The 21708-nt window shown below is 35.0% G+C and overlaps 1 protein-coding gene across 5 annotated transcripts in view; it reads left to right on the forward strand.

Annotated features, from left to right (window-relative positions):
- The window catches only part of Catspert (catsper channel auxiliary subunit tau), a 122786-nt gene that overhangs the window by 92384 nt on the left and 8694 nt on the right, over window positions 1-21708 (forward strand). For all 5 annotated transcript variants that reach the window (XM_021237516.2, XM_021237513.2, XM_021237514.2 and 2 more), the window contains one exon: window positions 14888-15131. In XM_021237516.2, coding sequence (XP_021093175.1) covers window positions 14888-15131 — 244 coding nt within the window. The remainder of the gene's footprint in view (window positions 1-14887; window positions 15132-21708) is intronic.

Consider the following 21708-nt stretch of genomic DNA (forward strand, 5'->3'; position numbering starts at 1 on the left):
GGTGTGTTTGTTTGTTTACTCATTGTGGAATGCTGTGTTCCCCTTCTTCCCTTTGGACATCACTTTGAATATCACATTCTCTAGCATCTTTAGGTAAGGCTTTATTGTAACAATCATAGAGAATGCTCTCCTGGGTATCTATCTTAAATTCAGACTTTTGTGCTTGCTAGTGTTGCTTTTTAATTTCTCTCTTCCTCATACTAATGTACTGAAGACTGCAATAACGCATTGTATCTCTACTGCCTAATTCAATGATACGTAATAGTCCTTAATATTTAACAAAAGAATATGTGATGTTCTTTTCATCATGATTTTTCCCACATTCACACAAATTATTTTATACTACAGTTAGCCCTCCATATTCTCTCACTCTGCATCTGCAGATTCAGTCAACCACTAATCAAAACTATTCAGAAAAATTTGCGTCTATCTATTGAATATCACCCTTACTTTTGAAAGGTAATATCACTGAATATTTAACTGTTGGTTGGCAGGGTTTTTTCTCCTTGCATCACCATTGCCCTCTAGCCTCAATCTTTTCTGATATTTTTACATTATTTTTGTTCCTTTCATATTGAATTTTTTAATTATTTTCAAATTTTTCTCTTTGTTTTTATCTATTAATAATTTTTCCCAGCTTTGTTAAGGTTTAAAGGACAAAGGAAAATGTGTATGTACCTATGGTGTACCACAGAATATTTTGATGTATGTATACATTGTGCTGTGATTAAGTCAAGACAATTAACATATCTATTGACTCGCATTTTCTCATTGCACAAATTTAAAGTATACATCATGATATTATGCAGTGCACAAAGGAAGTAAAAACTTACTCTAGCCAATTAATTAACATATGCTTCATCTCACATAATACTGTTTTTTATAGCAAGAGAAGCTAAAATCTCACTTAGCATGAACCTCATAGAGAATATAATTTTATTACCTATAGTCCTCATATATATTAGCTTTCTCAACTTGTTGACCCTAATATATCTGCTACTTTGTATCTTCTGAGCTACATTTCCATGTTTTCTCCCTCTTCACTTTAAACCATTCTGGTTCTCTATCTCTCTATATTTGAATATTTTTATTTTCTAGATTCCACATTTGAGATCTTACAATATTTTTCTTACTGTGTCTGTACATTACACTTAGCATTATGTCCTCTAGGCTTATTCACATTATGCCAAGTAATAAGATCTCATTCTATTTTTAAGAATTGAATAATACTCTCTCTCTCTCTCTCTCTCTCTGTATGTGTGTGTGTGAGTTTATCCATGTGTCTATCATAATTCCTTAGCTCTTTAAAATCATGTCATATATATTACTCCATTATTGGGTTAAAGAAGGAAGAAGAGAGCGTTTGTCACCTAATACTTAAAAAAGTGCCTGGTTTGTAGTAATTGCCCTTTTTGTTTTAAAAGAAATAAATAAATAATGAATAGATTCGTAGAAAAATTCAATAAGGGGGCCGAGGATTTTGCTCAGTGGTTCCGCGGCCAGCCTCACAAGCACAAGATCCCAAGTTCAATCCCCGGCACCAAAAAAAAGAAAAAGAAAAATTCAATAAGAAATATTTTATTTATTTTTAAATAAATTTTATTTTATCCCATTCCCCCCTCAAGCCCCCTCTCCTCCCTATGCACAGAAGCTTTGTTTCCATTTTTTCCTTCTATTTTCACTTTTTTCCTTGTCCCTTCCTTCCTGTCCCCCTCCCTCCTCCTTGTTCCCCTTCCCATTTGGACACTTTCTTCCCATTGCCCAACATCATTGTGCATCTCAGTCCTCATTTCCACTTTCAGTTTCTCGCACCAGAGAAACAATGCGGTGTTTAAACACCTGCGTCTGACTTATTGTAATTAAGAGTATGCTCTCAAGGTGCGACCATTTAGCTAGAAATGTCTGAAGTTCATCCTTCTTTATGGCAGAGAAGTGCTCCATTGTATAAAAATCTACATCTTCTATATCCACTCATCTGTTGATGGGCATTTCAGCTGTTTCCAAGATTTAGCTGTTACAAACTGTGCTGCTATGAACATGGATGTGCATATATCACTGTGGTATGATGCTTTAAATTCTTTTGGGAAGATACCAAGAAGAAGTATAACTGGATCAAATGTAATCTCTGGTTTTAGTTTTTTGAAGACTCTCCACACTGATTTCCACAGTGTTTGCACCAGTCTACACTCCCACCAACAGTGGAGAAAGGTTCCTTTTTCCTCACAGCCCCTCCAGCATTTATTGTTGGTTGATTTCTTGATAGCAGCCATTCTTTCTGGAGTGAGATGGGATCTCTGTGTTGTTTAATTTGCATTTCATGAATGACCAGTGATGCTGAACATTTTTTCATATCTTTATTTGTGATGTCTAATTCTTCATCTGAGAAGTGTCTTATTTCAGATGCCCATTTTTGCATTGGGTCTTTAAATTTGTGGAGTCTGATTTTTTGAGTTCTTTATATATTTTATTTTATTTATTTATTATTTATTTATTTATTTACCAGGGATCAAACTCGGGACCTTGTGCTTGCAAGGCAGTTGGCAGAACCACTGAGCTAAATCCCCAGCCCTTCTTTATATATTTTAGATAATAGTCCTTTATCTAGATAGCTGGTAAAATTTTTTTCCCACTCTATGGGTTGTCTCTTCACTCTGTTGGTGGTTTCTTTTGCTGTACAAAAGCTTTTTAATAAGATGAAGTCCCTGGGCCAGGGATTTAGCTCAGTGGTTTTGCCGCCTGCTGCGCAAGCTCAAGGACCCGAGTTCGATCCCTGATACCAAAAAATAATAATAATAATAACAAGATGAGGTCCCAGTTGTTGATTCTTTGTAGTATTTCCCATGAGGTCTGGGTTTTTTTCATGGAGTCTTTGTCTACCCCTACATCTTCAAGCGTTCTACCTATTCTTTCTTCCAGCAGATTTAGTGTTTCTGTTTTAATATTTAGATCTTTCATCCATTTCAATTTTAGGTTAGTGCATGGTGAAAGATATAGGTCTCGTTTTAATCTTCAGCATGTGGAATCATAAAAGGGAAATCAGAACCACAATGCATTATCATTTCATACCCATTATCAAAATAAAGAAACAAGTGTTAGCAGGGATATGGAGATATTGAAACGCCTGTCCATTGTTGGTAGGAACACAATATGATGAAATTACTAAGGAAAACTATGCAGATTTCTCAAAAAATTGCAAATATTATTAACATAAGATCCAGCAATCATACTTCTGGATAGATATCCAAAAGGATACAAAGAAAAATCTTGAAGAGAAATTTGCCCAATCATGTTCATTGTAGATTTATTTACCATAGCCAGATGTCCTTTGAGAGATGAATGGATAAACTGTAGTAGATACATTGAACAGAATATTATGCATTCTTTAAAAAGAAAACATTTCAGTCACATGCTACGGCATGTATGAATTTTGGGAACATATGATAAGTGAATTAAGCTAGTCACAAAAAGACAAATACTGGGCAAATTTGCCAAGCACAATACAGTGTTTCATGTAGTTCATTTTCTCTTTAGCTTTAGTTTCCAATTGAAATGTCATTTTACAAAGTCGCTAAGGTCCTTTTTTCTCCCATACCTTCTAGGGTGTTTATGTTTTACATTTGTAAGACAGCTAGATTAATCTGTCATGGTCTGCATCACTTCTTGATCCCCCAACATCCTGTTTTTTATTATTTTAGATTTACTCTACGTACATTTTTACTTGTGATATACTGTTCAATGAACTTGGGTAAATGCAGTCATGTATTTTTATTACTCTAAAATGTTTTAATTTTTTTCTCGTTTAGTAACACATTTTTGTACATAATGATTGTATTCATCATGGGGAATTGGTACATACACATAACACATCTTAGTTCTTTTACCTTCCACTGGCCTCCCTGTCCTCTTCCCTCCCCCATCTCTATTTCCCCTTCTTGCCTGATGGAGATCTATCTATTTTGTTTGGTTTGGTTTGGTTTGGTTTGGTTTGGTACCGGGGATCAAACTCAGGACCTTGTGCTTGCGAGGCAGGCGGCAGAACCACTGAGCTAAATCCCGGGTCCAGATCTATCTATTTTGTAATAGCTATCTTTTATTTTGCTTTTAAATTATTTATACTTTGGGTTTCTCATATAAATGAAACCATGCTATATTTGTGTGTGTGTGCCAAATTTGTTCCACTTGCTATAATGGTCTCAAGGTGCATCCATTTTCCTACAAATGATTCAAAATTATCTTTATTAATGTCTGAGTAATACTCTATTGTGTATACATTTTTTATCCATTCATCTGATGATGAACATATAGGCTGCTTCTAAGATTAAGCTAGTATAATTTGCGCTGCTATAAACCTCAGTGGGCTTGTATCACTGTGATGTGATATCTTTAAGTCTTTTGGTAAGATACCTAGAAGGGGAATGGCCAGGTTGATGGAATTTCTATTGTTAGTTTTTTGAAGAATCTCCATAGTGATTTCCATAGTGGTTGCACTAGTTTATGTTCCCACCAAAAATGTAGAAGGATTCCCTTTTCTCCACAGCCATGCCAGCATTTGTTATTATTTAATTTCTTGATAGTAGTCATTCTTTCTGGAATAAGATGGAATCTCAGTGTTGTTTTAATTTGCATTTTTGTCATGACCGATGATGATGAACATTTTTTCATTTGTTTATTGGCCATTTGTACTTCTAATGCTGAGAACTGTCTATTCATTTTAATTGCCCAATATTTTCATAGGGTCCTTTATTTGGGGGGGGTCTAAGTTTTTTTTGTTCTTTATATACTCTATATATTAGTCCTCTGAGGAGCAGTTGGCAAATTTTTTCCCATTATACAGGTTGTCTCTCTATATGGGTTTTTTCCTTTCCTGTGCAAATTAATTTGGTACAATCCCATTTGTTGATTGTGCAGTTGGAGCCTTGTTCAAAAAATCCTCACCTATGCCTATGTGTTTGAGTTTTACCTACTGTCTTAATTAATTTTCTTGTTACTGAGACAAAACAACTGAGACTCAAAGTTAAAGGAGGAAAGGTTTGTTTAGCTCACATTGATCCACTTTTTATGCCAGTACTATGCTGTTTTTAATCACAGTAGTTCTGTAACATAACTTGAAATCTGGGATTGTGATGTCTCCTACTTTGCACTTGTTGCTCAAGACTGCTTTTGGTATTCTGGGTATCTTCTAGGTCTGTATAAATTTTATGATTTTTTTTCTAGTTCTATGAAAAATTCTGTTGGTATTTTGATTGGGATTGCATAAAATCTATATATCAATTTTAGTAATATAGCCATTTTGAAAATATTGGTTCTGCCTATCCAGGAACAGAGGATATCTTTTTTCATTTTCTGATGCCCTCCTTGATCTCCTTTTTTTAGAGTACTTTAGTTTTCATTATAGATATCTTTCACTCCCTTAATTTTTGAGGCTCTTGTAGATAGTATCATTTTCCTACTTTCTTGCTTGGTGGACTTATTGTTGATGTACAAGAATGCTATTGATTTTTGTTGATTTTGTATCCTGCTACATTGATTAATTAATTATTTTTACAAGTCTTTTGGTGGAGTTTCTCGGGGATTTATGTGTGTAAAGGATCATGTCTTTTGTGAATAATGATAGTTTACTTTCCATACATATCGCTTTTATTGCTTTCTCTTGTCTCATCACTCTGGCTAGAGTTTTGAGTGCTATGGTGAACAAGAGTGGTAATAGTAGACACATTTGTGGTTTTTTTCTAAGAGTAGAAAAAATTTATTGAGATAAAGATAGCTTTTGCTTCTCAAAAGTGTTTTATGGGACAAAGCCACAAGGTGAGGCCAGTTCACAGTGCAACAAAACTATATAGTCAACTAGTAAGATCGCAAGTACAGTTGCTTAGGTAATATTGATTACGTGATGATCCAATGGGGAGGCAAGTCACATAGCAAGCATACAAAGATTTTTGGTCAGGGACCTTTCCTGGAAGGGATGGGTAAGATCTTGGTCCCCAGCCTATTTATAATATCAATCACTGCCATTCATCCTTAGAGGAAGCATGTGGGTGTGGTAGTTTCTCTTCTTTTACAATACTGGCCTTCAGTGAATGTGTCTTCACTGTCCTCCATCTTGACTCCTTGACTGTCCTCCATGTTGGCTCCTCACAGGCCGGCCCTGTCTAACTGCCTACAAGATATCTAATTAACTTACCTATCTGCAATAATCCCCCCCTGAAGAAGGACCCCTAACTGCCTTGAGGGGCCAAGGAGTGAAGACCATTCTGGCTACTTCCGGCTGAAGAGGGTCGTAGTTGTGATCAGCAGTCAGAGTTATCTACAGAGGGTCTCTCTAAAGGGGCCAGGCATTGCCATTTTGAGTAGCTGTATAGCTTTAAGTCTGGAGGAGACAAAGCCAAAGAAACAGTTAAGAATACATGGGTCAAATAATAAAGTCAGCAGGATTGCTATGAATATAGCCAACAAGTGTTTTTTATGGGAGGAACTAGTAACAGCCTCCCACAAAAAGGATAAGGATAAGGTCCAGGGGACTTTAGGATCTGACACAGAAGTCATATTGTAGTTTAGCAGTTATGAACTGTTTACAAGGTCAGTCAGGTGGATCCCACTAAAAGATGTCTAGCACATTTGTCATTGGTTCCATTTGTATGATTGCTTGGATTGGCAGCCTCTAGGCAAGAATAAACACAATTTTTAAGAAATTAGAGCATGTATAATCTAAGCATGAGCACTAGATTGAAAGGGCAGGTTGGGGAGAGAGTCACACTTAGAAACTGAAATAGCGATCTTAACCTACTGGCTCTTAAGTCTGACATTTTGTCATAAGTCGCTCTAGCTTTAGCTGTAAGAAGATAGAGACAATTTGAAGAACAATTTTATCTAAGAAATTTTTAAACTCTAGTTGAGCTGTTATAGATTTTACCATAGTTTTTCCTAATGATCCATAACCGTGGTCAGCTGGTACAGCTGGAAACTGCCAGAAGGGGTCAGTGATTGGAGCCCCTTTTTATATCTAGCTTTATAACTACGGCATTGTGTTTTATACCTCTTTTGGTTATTCTTTCCTGCTGGGTGTCTAAGACCAAGTTAAAGTGAGACCTACGGACACATTTGTTTTGATCTCCCACCCCATTTAATATGATGTTTGTCATAAGTTTGTCATAAATGGCTTTTATCAGACTAAAACCCTTGTATAACAATTTTTTTCAGGTTGTGTTAATCATGAGTGGGTGTTGGATTTTGTCAAAGGCTTTTTTTTTTTGCATCTATTGAGATGATCATGTGATTTTTGTCCTTGCTTCTGTTTATGTGATGTATTATATTTATCAATTTACATGTGTTGAAGCATCTTTACATCCTTGGGATGAACCCAACTTGGTCATAATGTATGATCTCTTTAATGATATGTTGCATTCTTTTTGCCAGCATCTTGTTGCAGGTTTTTGTATTTATATTCACTAAAGTGATTAGTCTATCGTTCTCTTTTTTTGTTAGATCCTTGTCTGGTTTTGGTATCAGGGTAATGCTAACTTCCAGAAATGAGTTTCACAGTGCTGCTTGGCTTTCAATCTCATGGAACAGTTAGAGTAATATTGGCATTAGATCTTCTGTGAAGTTGTGGTAGAATTCAATCTGAGCTTTTGTTAGTTGGTAGGTTCTTTTTTTTTAAGTACTGACTCAATTTTTCAGGGTTTCTATCTCTTTGGTTCAGTTTTGGCAATTCATATTCATCTAGGAATCTATTTCTTTTAGATTTTCCAATTTATTGGAGTACGAGTTTTCACAGTAGATGTTAATGATCTTCTAGATTTGGCAATGATTTTCCCTTTTTTATTTCTAATTGCATTAATATGTGTCATATCTTTTTTCTTTTGATAAATTTGGCTAAGGGTTTGTCTGTTTTGTTTATTCTTTAAATGACCAGCTCTTTTATTCATTTATTTATTATATTTTTATTGTTTTATTTCTTTCTTTTTCTTTGTGTGTGTGTGTGTGTGTGACACTGGTGATCAAATTCAGGACCTTGTGCTTGCAAGGCAGATGCAGTGCAACTGAGCTAAATCCTGGCCTGTTTTATTAATTTCTGTTCTGACCTTTATAATTTCCTTCCTTATACTAGCTTTGTATTTGGATAGTTATTGTTTTTCTAGGATCTTGAGATGCTTCATAAGGTTATTTATTTGGGCTCATTCTGTTTTTCTAGTGTGCGCATTTATAGAAATAAACTTCTCCTTTGGACAGCTTTCATTGTGTCCAATAGGTTCTGATATGTTGTACTGGTGTTGTCATTTGATTCTAGCAACTTTAATTTCTTCTGTGACCCATTGATTATTCAAGAGTATATTATTTGATCTCCATGTGATTGTAAAATTATTGTCTTTTCCTTTACCATTCATTTCTAGTTTCTTTACACTGTCATCTGATAATATACATGAGATAATTTCAATTAATTGTACTTATTTGAACAAGTTTTATGGACTATTATATGGTCTATTTTGAAGAAAATTCATCTGCTACTGAGAAGAATGTATATTCTGTTGTTGTGGCGTAAAGCACTGTGTAGATATCCATTGAGTCCATTTGTTCAAAAGTGTGGTTCTATTGTAATATTTCTTTGTTGTTTTTTTGTCCGCTTGATCTATTTGTGAGGCATTGAGGTCCCTGTGATTGCTTTGCTGTTTATCTGAGCTTTTACAAGCAGCTGTGTTTATTTTATGAAGTTGGGTGCAGCAGTATTCAGTGTATATGTATTTACATTTGTTATCTCTTCTGTTAAAATTCTCCCTTAACCAATATGTGGTGACCTTTGCCTCTTCTGATCAGTTTTGACTTGAAGTCCACTTTGTCTGAACATAGAATAGCTATTCCTGCTTGCTTTTGGGCTTCTGTTGCATGGATTATTGTTCTCCATACTTTAATTTTTAGTCTATGAATTTCATTTTTAATCATATGTGTCTCTTGTATGCAGCATACTATTGGGTTTGGTTTTTTTATTTTTTGATCCAATCTGCTAATATGGGTTGTTTTATAGGGGAATTGAAACCATTTTCATTAAGAGTTATTACTCCTGATGGTATTGACTTATTCCTATCATTTTTGTTGTTGATGCTGCTGATTCTTTTTTTTTTTTTTTTTTTGCTTAACTGCTTACCCTGTGTGATGTATTCATTCTAGTGGACTTTTTGGTGTTGTTGGCTTTATTATGTCTGCTATGATATCCTTGAGAGTTTTTTGGAGTGCTGGTTTGGCGGTTGTGAATTTAAGGCATTCTTTGTCATGGAAAGTCCTTATTTCTTTATTAATTTTGAAAGAAAATTTTGCTGAGTAAATTAATCTGGGTTGAAAGTTATTTTCTTTTATCCCTTGAAACACTTCACTCCAAGCTCTTCTGGCCTTTAAGGTTTGTGTTGAGAATTCTGCTATAATTCTAATGAGTGTACCTTTGTAAGTAATTTCTGATTTTTCTCTAATAGCTTTTATGATTCTTTCCTGGTTTGGACTTACAGAACTTTTTACTATGATGTGTTGTGGAGAGGTTCTTTTCTGGTATGGCTATTTGGGGCTGTATAAGCCTCACTTACCAGTATGTTGAGTCTTTCGCCATGCTAGGAAACTTTTCTGCTATGATTTCTGTAAACATTTTTATGCTATTCTTGTTGTCTTCTGTCTTTGCTCTAATTCTAGTTAATCTTAGGTGGTCTTCTTTGCATCATCTAGGAACTGTTAGATAATTTCACCTTCTCACATTGTTTTTAAGGTATCTCTGAGTATATACTATGTGCATCAGCCTTATCTTCTAGTTCAGAGATTCTCCTTGCATTGGTCACTTCTGCTGTTTCTACTTTCCATAGCATTATTTATCTTCTGTATTTCTATTTGGAAAATTTTTATGGACTATAATTTTTTGCTAAATTGGCCATTCATGTTTTCAATAATTTTGGTTAGCTGTACTAGTTTTTTATTAGTATAACCTTTAACCTTGCTGACTATTTTATCAAATCTATTATCTTTTTAGATATATCATCTTTGAGGTCACTGAATTTCTTTTCATTTTGTATAATTTGACTATTTGGTATTTTATTTCCTCTCTACTGGTGCCCCTTAGTGTTCTGCTTTGGGGAATATTGGCAGTTTTTGGAGGCATTCTGTTGCCTTTTTTCTCATGTGCCTATATTGTTGTTTTGTTGTTGTTGTTGTTGCTCTGTGGTTTGAGGATGAATTTCAGTGGGAAGACTTTGCTACTATTATGAAGATCAACTTTTGGTTTCACTGATGTCTTTTATTCTGTAATGTCTTTAGTTTAACTCTAATCTTTATTATTTCTTTCCTCCTATTAGCTTTGGGTTTAATTTGGTCTTCTTCTAGTTCCTCATGTTAGATTGTTTATTTTACCTCTTGCTTTTTTAATGTAAATGCTAATAGACAGCTAATTTCACTGCATCCTACAAATTTGAGTATGTTGTATTTTCATTTTCATTTTTATCAATCTATTTTCTAGTTTTCTTTGTTTTCTTTTTTAGTAACACATTTGTTAAGAATTATTTAATTTATACATATTTGTGAACTTTTAAGGTTTCTCCTATTATGAATTGTAGCTTTGGAAGAATAAACTCAGTATTGTGAAAGTTGATCAGTTAAGAATCATATTTAGCTAAGTGGGGTGAGTCGTTTCCTGGTGTCATCAGAGACACAAGCTCTCCCCTTGAACACCCATCTTCAGCATTGTATGTAACTTGTACTTGCCACTCGATGGAATCCCTATTCCAAGCAGGAAGAAGATAATATAGTTCTGTCCATTAAGCCTGCCTCTATTTCTGTTTTGTTTCATTTTTGTTTCGTTTTTGTCTGCTTCTCCTAAAAATTTCCAATTATTTCTAATTGATTAGAATTTTGACACATGGCCACTCCTGTCTGCATAAGAGGCCCTGAAGATGTGTCTCCTTTAGCTGGAGACATTTCTGCCCCATAAAAACTTGAGTTTCCTGACAGACTGTATTCTGGGAAGGCAGCTAGAAGCCTTTGTCACAGGGAGTAAGAGACTACTCTAAGAGACAACTACTCTTTAGGCAAGATGATAGCTCGTATATAATAATAGTGGGACTGGTAATTAAAAGTGATTGCATGCTCAATATATCTTGAAAGCAGTAGCCACAGGGCTTAATACTGGATTAGATATGAAAAAGGAAAGGAGGAGAGGAAAAAAGGTGACATTGAGATTTCTGCCCTAACAATTTATTAGATAGTAGCACCATTGACTGAGATGAGGTAAAACAGAGAAGGCAAGGACTTTGTTTGTTTGCTTGTTTGTTTGAGGGGTTTGGTAATGTAGAATTATGTTTGTTTTATATATAATTCCAAATGTTTTATATTAAATTCCAAATGTTGAGGCTGGCATGTAGCTCATTAGCAGAGGATTTGTGTAACATGCGCAAGGTCTTGTTTAACCCCTAGCACCAGAGAGGAAGGAGAGGAGAGGGAAGGGAAGAGAGAAAGGAAATGAGAAGATAATGATATAGCTAAGTGGAAATCAATATCAACATCCTCTTGGATATCTCTGAAGATACTGTTTAGAAGCTTTTCCAAGGGTCACCCTCTACCTTCTCAGAAATATCTCTGATTACTCTGGTGTTCTGTTTTTTCTTATGAATTATTCACATATACTGATTTTCCTCATATATCTGATAACTTTTGTTCATCTTATATTTGTGGATAAAAGAACATGTTGATGAGATAGGTATGCTCTGTTTTGGTAAGGATGGAAGAGGCTAGGCAGATTGGCTTGGGAACTTAAAGTTTCCAGAACCAGTGTGTTTCTCTCATGGGCATAACTTTCTTTCCCTTTTATCCTCCTCTACTTATTTGATGTGAAACTGAGAGTTTCAGAAAACTCTACTGTGCTTCTCTGTCAAGGCTCAAAACTTATATAAGATTTCATCTAGGCAGATGGTACATTTTTCAATTGAGAACACTTTATTGATTTTGGGGTGAGTGACTGGGGAAAGACACTTCTGCCTAAGGTGAACAGAAATGAAGAAAGGTCCAAGTGATCCAGTTCTTCCAAATGCAGCTCTTTCATTAATAACTATAAAAATTGACTCATGAGCTGATTCTCTGTATTTCTAACTTTGAATCTATTGCTTCTCAGGCCTACCTGATTTCTGACATTTAAAGATAATGGCTTTCTTGAATGGGATTTCCCATTAAGTCAGTTTAATATTTTCTTTCTTAAGTTTTTCAAATTTTCTGGATATATGTATCTCATCCAGTTGATTTCCAGGATTGCTGTGGGTTCTCTCACTCAATGTTTTCTGTCAATGTGCTAGAACCTTAAGAAGTATAGACATAGAAGCACAATTTCAGGCCACCATCCTCAAGCTCCTGTTCTATTTGTTTTGTTGTCCTTTTCTAGATTCCTAAGATGAATGCCTACAGCATCTCACCTATCCCTCTACAACTTCACCAAATTCTATATTCACAAAAGCATTACATGTTCATCTAATAATAATACAGAGTTAGAGTAAAAGCTAATAGGCCCCTCCCTCCTCTCCTTGTGAATTACTTCCTTGATTTTGAGAAACTAATATTAGCATTTCAAATCCACTCACAATTATTCCATTCTTAAATTAGGAGAGTGTTTTGGTTATTTTTTTTACAAAAATGAAATCATATATTTCTACTACTTGTTCTTCTACTTCTCAGTTATATAATCTTTTTTTTTTTTTTTTTCGGTACCAGGGATTGAACTTGGGACCTTGCGCTTTCAAGGCAGGTGCCGGACCCACTGAGCTACAGCCCCGGCCCTGTGATGGTTAATCTTGATGGCCAACATAACTGGCTTGAAGGATATCTAGGACATTAGTAAATCACACATTTGGGTGAGACAAGGAGACATCACTGGGCAGCTTTCCTCTGCCTATTCCCTTCTATCACATTTTCCCTTGGAGCCAGCCATCCGTGGACTGAAAGCTCTGAAACCATGAGCCAAGTACACTTCTCCTCATTTAAATTGTATGTTAGATGTTTTGTCCCACCAATGAAAAGCCTACTAATACATACATATTTTGTTTATTTTTATTTTTAAATTTTTCTGTTAAATTCATTTAGAGCAATCTTTCAAATGGTAGAAGTTAAACTGTTTTAAAGGGGTTTGGGGGGAATTCAAGCAAAACAAAACAAAACAAAAAGCAAATGACCAAAATAATATGTGTAGAAATACAAGATGTATTTTTAAAATCCAGGCTGAGACACTATTCGTTAGAGGAGAGAAAATATATCGGGAAAGAATTGCAGAGGGAGTTTATTTACTGTGCAAGGGCAATAAATAGCAGCCAGAGTAGAAAACCATTGAAGATTTAAAGACAGGCCATGTTGTTAGCTGCTTAATTTTAATGAAATTTTAATCCCACAGTATGAAAATGCCATTCATTTCATTCTTTCAGTTAACCTAGCATATAACGGAGACCATGTAGCTGACAGCGGCTTGAAGCACTGAGGGTTAGGCAGATGGTGTCGAGTCTTCTCTGGGTGAGCTGGCATTGTGGGTGTACACTAGGATCCTTTCAACGCCACAGGTTCCCTCACTGCTGTCTTCAGTGTGAGCAGTGGACAAAGCAATCAAGGAAGACGTAGGGTACTCAGAATTTAAGTTACTAATCATCCGGGGGACTCAGACAAGGAGCTTCAGGCTCCGATTCTGCGTAAATAAGGATTAGGACTGGATTTTCCTTAAAGTGCCTCCATCTCTAAGAATTTAATGCTTCTATGATAGCTGGGTCTCCAACAGCAGTTTGGGTCAAGTAGGCCACACTGGGTGAAGAGGAATTCTCTTGGGCTGCATGTAAAACATATAATTTTGTTAGTCTATATAAGCAACAAAACTTCCTTTTTATATTTTGGGGGTTTTTTCCTGGTACCGGGGATCGAACTCAGGACCTTGCACCTGCCAGGCAGGCGCCAGCACCACTAAACTAAATCCCCGGCCCTCCTTTTATATTTTAACTTATTGTTTTATAAAATAACAGAAGCCAAGATTAATAATTAAATAATAAAACATGTATGTCTACTTAATAGCAGGACACAAATGTGTAAGTATGTTGAAATGCTATTAGTTTTGAGACACGCTGGTTTCACTTCCACTGACTGAGTGTGGCAGGCACAGGAGGCAGAGTCAGCACAGCGCCCTCCCCCATCCAACATATGCAGTATGCATCCAAAACAAGATTCTACTGTGACATGGTAAGGACTGGGTAGAGCCCTTCACCATTGCTGAAACTCTCAGACTTAAAAGCTGATGTTATGTGCTCCCGAGACAGTCTTGAAAGAATATTTGTGATACAGTTCATGGGAATTTACTACTTACTTTCAGTTTTAAAGATTTTCCTGATTACTACTGAAATGGTATTTATATGATAAGAGTTAGATCTTAGTGTTAGCCATTTGTTGTCTAAGTAAACAAAGCTAACCCTGGGAACTCAGTCATTAAAAGAAACTACGGGTGGCTTTTAAGTATTTAAAAATATTTCAGAATCAAGAATGGTGGTGGGTGCCTATAATCACAAGTGCTTGGGAGGCTGAAACAGGGAGATCACTTAAGGATTTGAGGTCAGCCTGGGCACCACAGTGAGACTTGTGTCAAAAGAGAAAGTGAGTAGACCATCCTCTCCATCAAACTTCAGGTAGCAAAACCCACATGGACACAATAGTTCTACAATTAAGAGATTAAATTTTTTGCTTTAAAACTTTATTTTATTTTAATTTCAAATATTTTAAAGTAATTGAAGTTAGTTTTCTCTATAGAAGAGTATGAATGTGTAAATTGATAGATTGCTCAAAAAATTGACTAGAAAATTCATTATAAATTCAGAATAAATGCTATCAGATTACTTTTTTATTATTGCAGATTCCAAAATTTACAAACAAGGCAAGTTTTGATCCTATTTTAAGGACTATAGACGACAAACTATCAGCCAGAAGTAGCAAAGGACAAGATATGTACAAAAATAGATACATTTTACTGGCAGAGGATATAGAGTATGAAGACCAAGACCCTCCTTACCCAGCATTTTCAAACGCTGCAGGATATCCCAACAATACCTGGGCCCCTGATCCTAATATCATCACAAAAACGACATCGGATATAAAGAGTAAGTTGTCTTGTGATCGCACTGTCGGCACAGTGAGCACTGACAGTGTTACCCCATGATCCTCTCTCAACGCAACAAACACCTTTTCATTTTTGGTACCGGGGATCGAACTCGGGTCCTTGCGCTTGAGAGGCAGGCGGCAGAACCGCTGAGCTACATCCTTGGCCCACAAAAAAGACCTTTGACACGCCGAATAACTTAGCACACAATCTTGGCATCACAATGAAAACTTCATACTCTCAAGTATAACATGTTTTAGTAGTATGTTTTAAAACTACATAATTACATCCTTTGGATAACTAGGACATAGACTTGTAGAATCTTGTTTTTAGTTCCCATTTTCCCCATTCTCCCATTTTCCTTCACCAGATCCGTTCCCCATCTCCAGTGTCTCCCTCCCTGTTTCCTATCATCTCTTTTATTTTGCTCATTATTTATTTATATACTATTAGAGAAACCATGTGATATTAAATCTTTTGTGCCTGAATTATTAAAATCTCCATCAATTTTCTTAAAACTGGCTCATGGCTGACTATACTGCACTGTGTATATATCCCACATTTACATCACCGTTCATCTGGTGACAGGCATTTGAGCTGATTACATGATTTAGCTATTGTGAGTTTGGTAGCTATAAACATGGGTATGCATGCATCACTGTAATATGATAACTTTAACTCTCTGGGGAAAACACTCAAAAGAAGATAGCTGTAGCTGGATCAAATGGAATTTCTACTTCTAGTTGTTTGAAGACTCTCCATATTGATTTCCATAGTGGCTGTACCAGTTTACATTCCCACCAGCAATGTAACTTTCCTTTTCCTTCACAACTTTTGCCAGTATTTATTGTTTTTTTGTTCTTAGTAGTAGCCATTCTTATTAGAGTAAGGTGGAATCTCAGTGCTATTTTGATTTGCATTTTTGTAATGGCCAAAGATACTGAACATTTTTCTGTTCTTATTGAGCATTTTAACTCCTTTTCAAAAGTATCTGCTTATTTCTCTCCCTTTTTTTTTTTTTTTTTTTTTTTTTTTTGGTTCTGGGGATCGAACTCAGGATCTTGTGCCTACAAGGCAGGCGGTGGAACCACTGAGCTAAATCCCCAGCCATATCTACTTATTTCAATGGCTCATTTTTTTGACAAGTCTTTTATTTTGCAGTGTCTAATTTTTTTCTGTTCTTTACATATTATAGATATTAGTCTTCTGATCAGTAGCTACCAAAACTGTTTTCCCATCTGTAGGTTCTCTCTTCATTGTAACTTGTTTTCTTTGCTATTTGGAAGCTTCTTAATTTGATATGATCCCATTTCCTGATTCTTGGTACTACGTTTTGTGCAATGTTTGCGGGGTACTGTTCAGGAAGTCCTTTGCTTATATTTATGTCTTTAAGAGCTTTGCCATTTTTTTCTTGTAGTAGATTTTGTTTCTGTTTTTATATCAAACTCATTGGTCTGTTTTGATTTTATTTTAATACAGGGTGAGAGATATGCATCTAGATACATTCTTCTGCATGTGGATCACCAGTTTTCTCAGCATCATTTATTAAAGATGCTATCTTTTCTCCAGCATGTTACTAATCCCTTTGTCAAAAATCAGATGGCTGAAGTTGTTTCTGCACCTTCCATTTTATTCCACTGATTCACATATCTGTTTTTGTGCCAGTACCGTGACTTTTTATAACTGTAGCTGTGCAGAGTAACTTGAAGTTTGGGATCCTGATACCACTTGCTTTTCTCTTGTTGCTCAGAATTGCTTTGTTTATTTCGTGTCTCTTCTGGTTTCATATTGTGCTCACTTTGGCAGCACATATACTAAAATTGGTTTTATATGAATTTTAGGATTTTGTTCTAGTTCTGTGAAAAAATGCTTGCTTTTTGTTGGAACTGCATTAAACCTATGTATCATTTCCTATAATATAGCTTTTTTTTTTTTTTTTTGGTGCCGGGGATCAAACTCAAAACCTTGTGCTTGCAAGGCAGGGAGCAGAACCACTGAGCTAAATCCCTGGCCCATAATATAGCTATTTTGACAATATTGGTTCTGCCTATCAAAGAACAAGGGATATCCTTCAATTTTTAATGTCTTCTTTAATCACACTTTTCAGAGCACTATATTTTTTGTTATTGAAGCATTTCTTTGTTTAGGTTAATTCCTAAGTATTTTTTAAATCTATTATGTATGGGATTGTTTTCCTGATTTCTTTCTCAATGGGTTTATTGTTGGTGTACAGGAATGCTTTTCATTTTTTTTATAGTCTATCACATAGCTGATTTTTTTATTTAAAATGTATAGCTTTATTATCATTCACTAAACAAACACATATACAAAAATGAAAATTATTCAAAGAAAAGCAATGCAAGGGGAAAAAAACTATAATAATCTTCAAATATAATAGAACTCAACCAAAGCAAAACTGAAAAGTACTTAAACATTTTTCCATATAATTTTAAAAAACTTCTCAAGCATTAACAAGACATTAGAAGATGTGATTTGTTTTAGAAAGATTTTCAAAACTAATATTGAACAAATAGTGGTCTGGAGAAAAAATTTTAATTAACTAGTAGACTCCACATAGGCCAATTTTTTTTTTTTTTTTGTCCTGGGGAATCGAATTCAGACCCTTGAGCTTGCAAGGCAGGCGGCAGAACCACTGAGCTAAATCCCCGGCCCCAGGCCAATTTTTTAAATTTAAATTTCAATATAGTCATGTGACACGTGATGGAAATATAATCTGAGAAATATGTTATTAGGCAATTTCACCTGAGTGTATTGCAAAGTACCACACACAGTGCCAACTTCTAAGTGCAAACTGAAAAGATATAAGGCAATCATCTGTGATGGCCCCTTGATATTATCCAAATACGCAGTTAAACAAAAGATACAGGAGGCTACCACTGGCATAGCAGCACACTGTTTTACAGTAAACACTCTTATATGAGTAGGATTATGCTCTAAAGGATGAAAAGCACAGCATGTTATGATAAGAACCTAAAACAGTAAAGGTCATTGATCACACTATCAAGTACTGTGTACTATACATAGTTGTATGTGCTTCTCTGGAAACACATGCTTCTCTCCTTTGATCTCACTTAGCCAATTTTTTAAATTAGTTTTAAGTGTGTTCTGGCGGAAGTTTTAGGATCTTCTATGTAAAGGATCATGTCATATGGAAATAAAGATAGTTTGTCGTCTTCCTTCCCTATTTGAATCTCTTTTATTTCTTTCGTTGCCTGGCTAGTTTTGAGTACTATACTGAATAAGAATGGTAAAAATGGACGCCCTCATTCCTGACTTCAGAGGGAATCCTTTCAATTTTTCCCCATTTAGTATGATGTTGGCAGTGACTGTGTCACAAATGGCTTTTAGCACTTTAGGTTTAGGTATTTCTGTACATATTTTCAATGGGGTGTTATCACAAATGGATATTTATGGATAAATGGATTTTTTTCAGATGCTTTTTCTGCATTTGTTGAAATAATTATGTGATTTTTAACCATTTGTTTATGTGGTGTATTACATTTTTTGGTTTACATATGTTGAATCAGCCTTCCATCTGTGGGATAAAACTGTCTTAGTCATGATACATGATCTTTGTAATGATTTGTTGGATCCTGTTTGCAATTATCTTGTCGAGAATTTTTGCATCTATGTTCAGGAAGAAAATTGACATGATTTTGTTGTTGTTGTTGATTCCTTGCCCAGTTTTGGTATTTATAATTCCAGTCTCCAGGAAAGAGTTTCACAGTATTTCTTCTCTTTCAATTTCATAAAAGAGTTTAATGAGTATTAGCATTAATTCTTCCCTGAAGTTCTGGTAAAATTCAATAATGAATCCATTGGTTCTTGGGATTTTCTAATTACTACAATTTTTATTACTACCTGTATTTCATTGCCTATTATTGCCTTTTCATTGTCTGTTAAGGGTTTTTATATCTTCTTAGTTCAATTTTTAGCAATTCATATGTGTCTAGGAATTCATTCGTATTATTTATTTATTCATATTCTTCAATTTATTGGAATATAAGTTTTTGAAGTAGTTCCTTATGATTCTTTGGATTTTGGTAGTATCTATTGTGACTTCACCTTTTCTACTTCTAATTGCATTAATAAGAGTCTTTCTTTTTTAAATAAATATGACTAAGAATTTTTCAATTGTTTATCCTTTCTAAGAACCAACTCTGATTCATTGATCATTTAAATTTTTATGGTGTCAGTTTTATTACTGTCCATGCTGATGTATATAATTTCTTTCCTTTTACAAGTTTTGGCATTCTGTGGCCTAATATGTGGTCTATTTTGGACAGAGTTCTGTGTGCTGTTGATGAAAAATGTTTATTCTGTTGTTGTTGGATGAAACACTCTGTAGATATCTATTACGTGCATTTGTTTGATGATGTGGTTCAACTATGATGTATGTTGTTGATATTTTGTTTAATTGACCCCTCTATTGGTGAGAGTGTGGTACTGAATTACTTTACTCTGCTTGCATTGATATTTATCTGACCTTCAATGTCCATTAGTATTTCTTTTATGAAATTAAATGTGTTATCTCTTCCTGTTGAATTCTTCCCTTTACCAATGTGCTATGAATTTGTCTTTTCTGATCAGTGTTGGCTTGAAGTCCTCTTTGTCCAAAAATGGGATAGCTACTTCTACTGACTTTTGGGTTCCTAATGCATGCTGTATTGTTTTCCATTCTTTCACTTTCAGTCTGCATGTGTTTTGTAAAATATAGTTAGAGGGTTTTTTGGATCCAGTTTACCAGTCTATATCTGTTGATTGGGTGGGGATTAAGACAATTTACATTGAGAATTATTACTAAAATGTATTTACTGGATCCTGTCATTGCATTATTTTTCTATTGCTGGTTCTTTTATGCTCCCCCCTTAACAACTCCCCAGTTAGATGTATCCTTTTATTTGGGTTTTTTGGTGCTGTTGGCCTGACTGTCTTTGTACAGGGTTCCTTTGAGTACTTTCGGCCATGCTGGCTGCATGGTCATGAATTTATTTAGGCACTCTGTCATGGAAAGCTTTATTTCATCATGAATTTTGAAGATTGTTTTGTGGGACATTTTAACCTGGGCTGAAAGTTGTTTTCTTTTAGGCCTTGAAAAACTGCTTGAGGCTCTCCTGGCCTTTAAGGTTTGTGCTGAGAAATCTGCTGTTATTCAAATCGGCTTACCTTTATAAGTTGCTTGATGTCTTTCTCAAATAGCTTTTAGCATTCTCTCATTTTGTTGAATTTCTGGAATTTTAATTATATGTCATGGAGAGTTTTGTTTTGTTTCGTTTCTGTCATGGCTATTTGGGGTTTTATGGAATTCTTTCCATAAAGTTGGAAAATTTTTGGTCACAGTTTCAGTGAATAATTTTTATACTTTTTGTGTCATCCGCTAATATTTTCTTAACACCTATAATTCTTACCTTGGGCTTTTTTTTAGTTAAGCAGCTACTGGATCCAGGTTTCATGGTATCTTGTTGTTTTTATAATATCCCTAAGTATATGATCCACTACATCAACCTTGTCTCCTAGTTATGACACACACTCCTCACATTGGTTGTTTCTGCTCTTCATACTTTCAATAGAATTTTTTATATTCTGGATTTCTGTTTGATATCTTTTAATGATCCCCAATTCTTTACTAAAATGGCTATTCATATGTTGTGTCTTCTTGTTTAATTGAAACAGCTTTTTGTGTGTTCTTTAAACTCATTGAACATTTTAGCAATTAATTCCTTCGTCTGTTTATTTACAGCCTCTTTGAGCTTGCTAAACACCTTATGAATTTTTTGTTTCTTTTATTTCTTTAAACATTTTAAGCATCTTTTTTTAATTTCTCAACTTTAGTGCCTATGAGATCAGCTTTTAGGGAGCTAAGTGTTTTGGGAAGCATCTTTTTCCCTTTTATTGAGGAGCCATTAAAGAAGAAAAAAATTGTTGCTACTGTGGAGATCTCTTTATTTCATGTGTATTTCCTTGTCATGTGATCTTGGATTTAGTTATGTTTTGGTATTTATATATATCTTCAGTCTCCTAGAGGTAAGAGGATAAATCCCAGTCATTTATTCCAAGGAGAGACCCACTGTCAGTTTTATGAGCACGTACAGAGCCAAACATACATCAGTTAAGTAATTTGAAATTTGCATTAACAGCTTCACCCTTTTCCTATAACCCAAAAGCTGTGCTATAGTACTGATGACAATCAGGCTGGGATGTGGAGGATGAAGGAAGAAAATAGTTCAGAAAGAAGGAAAAGAAAAAAGATAACAGAAAATGAAAGAAAAAATATATAGGACTTTGTTGATATTACTTTTATATCTCAAATGGAGGGTTGGTGGAGAGGGGTTTTAAGATGCTGTTTGTAAGGACTGGAACAACGACCAAGAGGGAAGGAAGTATAAATGGAGATCAAAGGAAGCTGTGAGAAGGTTGGAACTAATTAATATGCTAAGAGCTTGTGTCTGAATCCTCTGTACACAATTTTTGTAGAGGGTTAAACTGACATGACCATGGAAGATAATACTCAAATTAAAGCACCAACTAATTTGTATTTTTCTTTTCACATATACAAA

The sequence above is a fragment of the Heterocephalus glaber genome, unplaced genomic scaffold, assembly GCF_053883595.1.
Source record: "Heterocephalus glaber isolate CG9 unplaced genomic scaffold, H.glaber_assembly_v1.0 deba00000943, whole genome shotgun sequence".
Classification (NCBI taxonomy): domain Eukaryota; kingdom Metazoa; phylum Chordata; class Mammalia; order Rodentia; family Bathyergidae; genus Heterocephalus; species Heterocephalus glaber.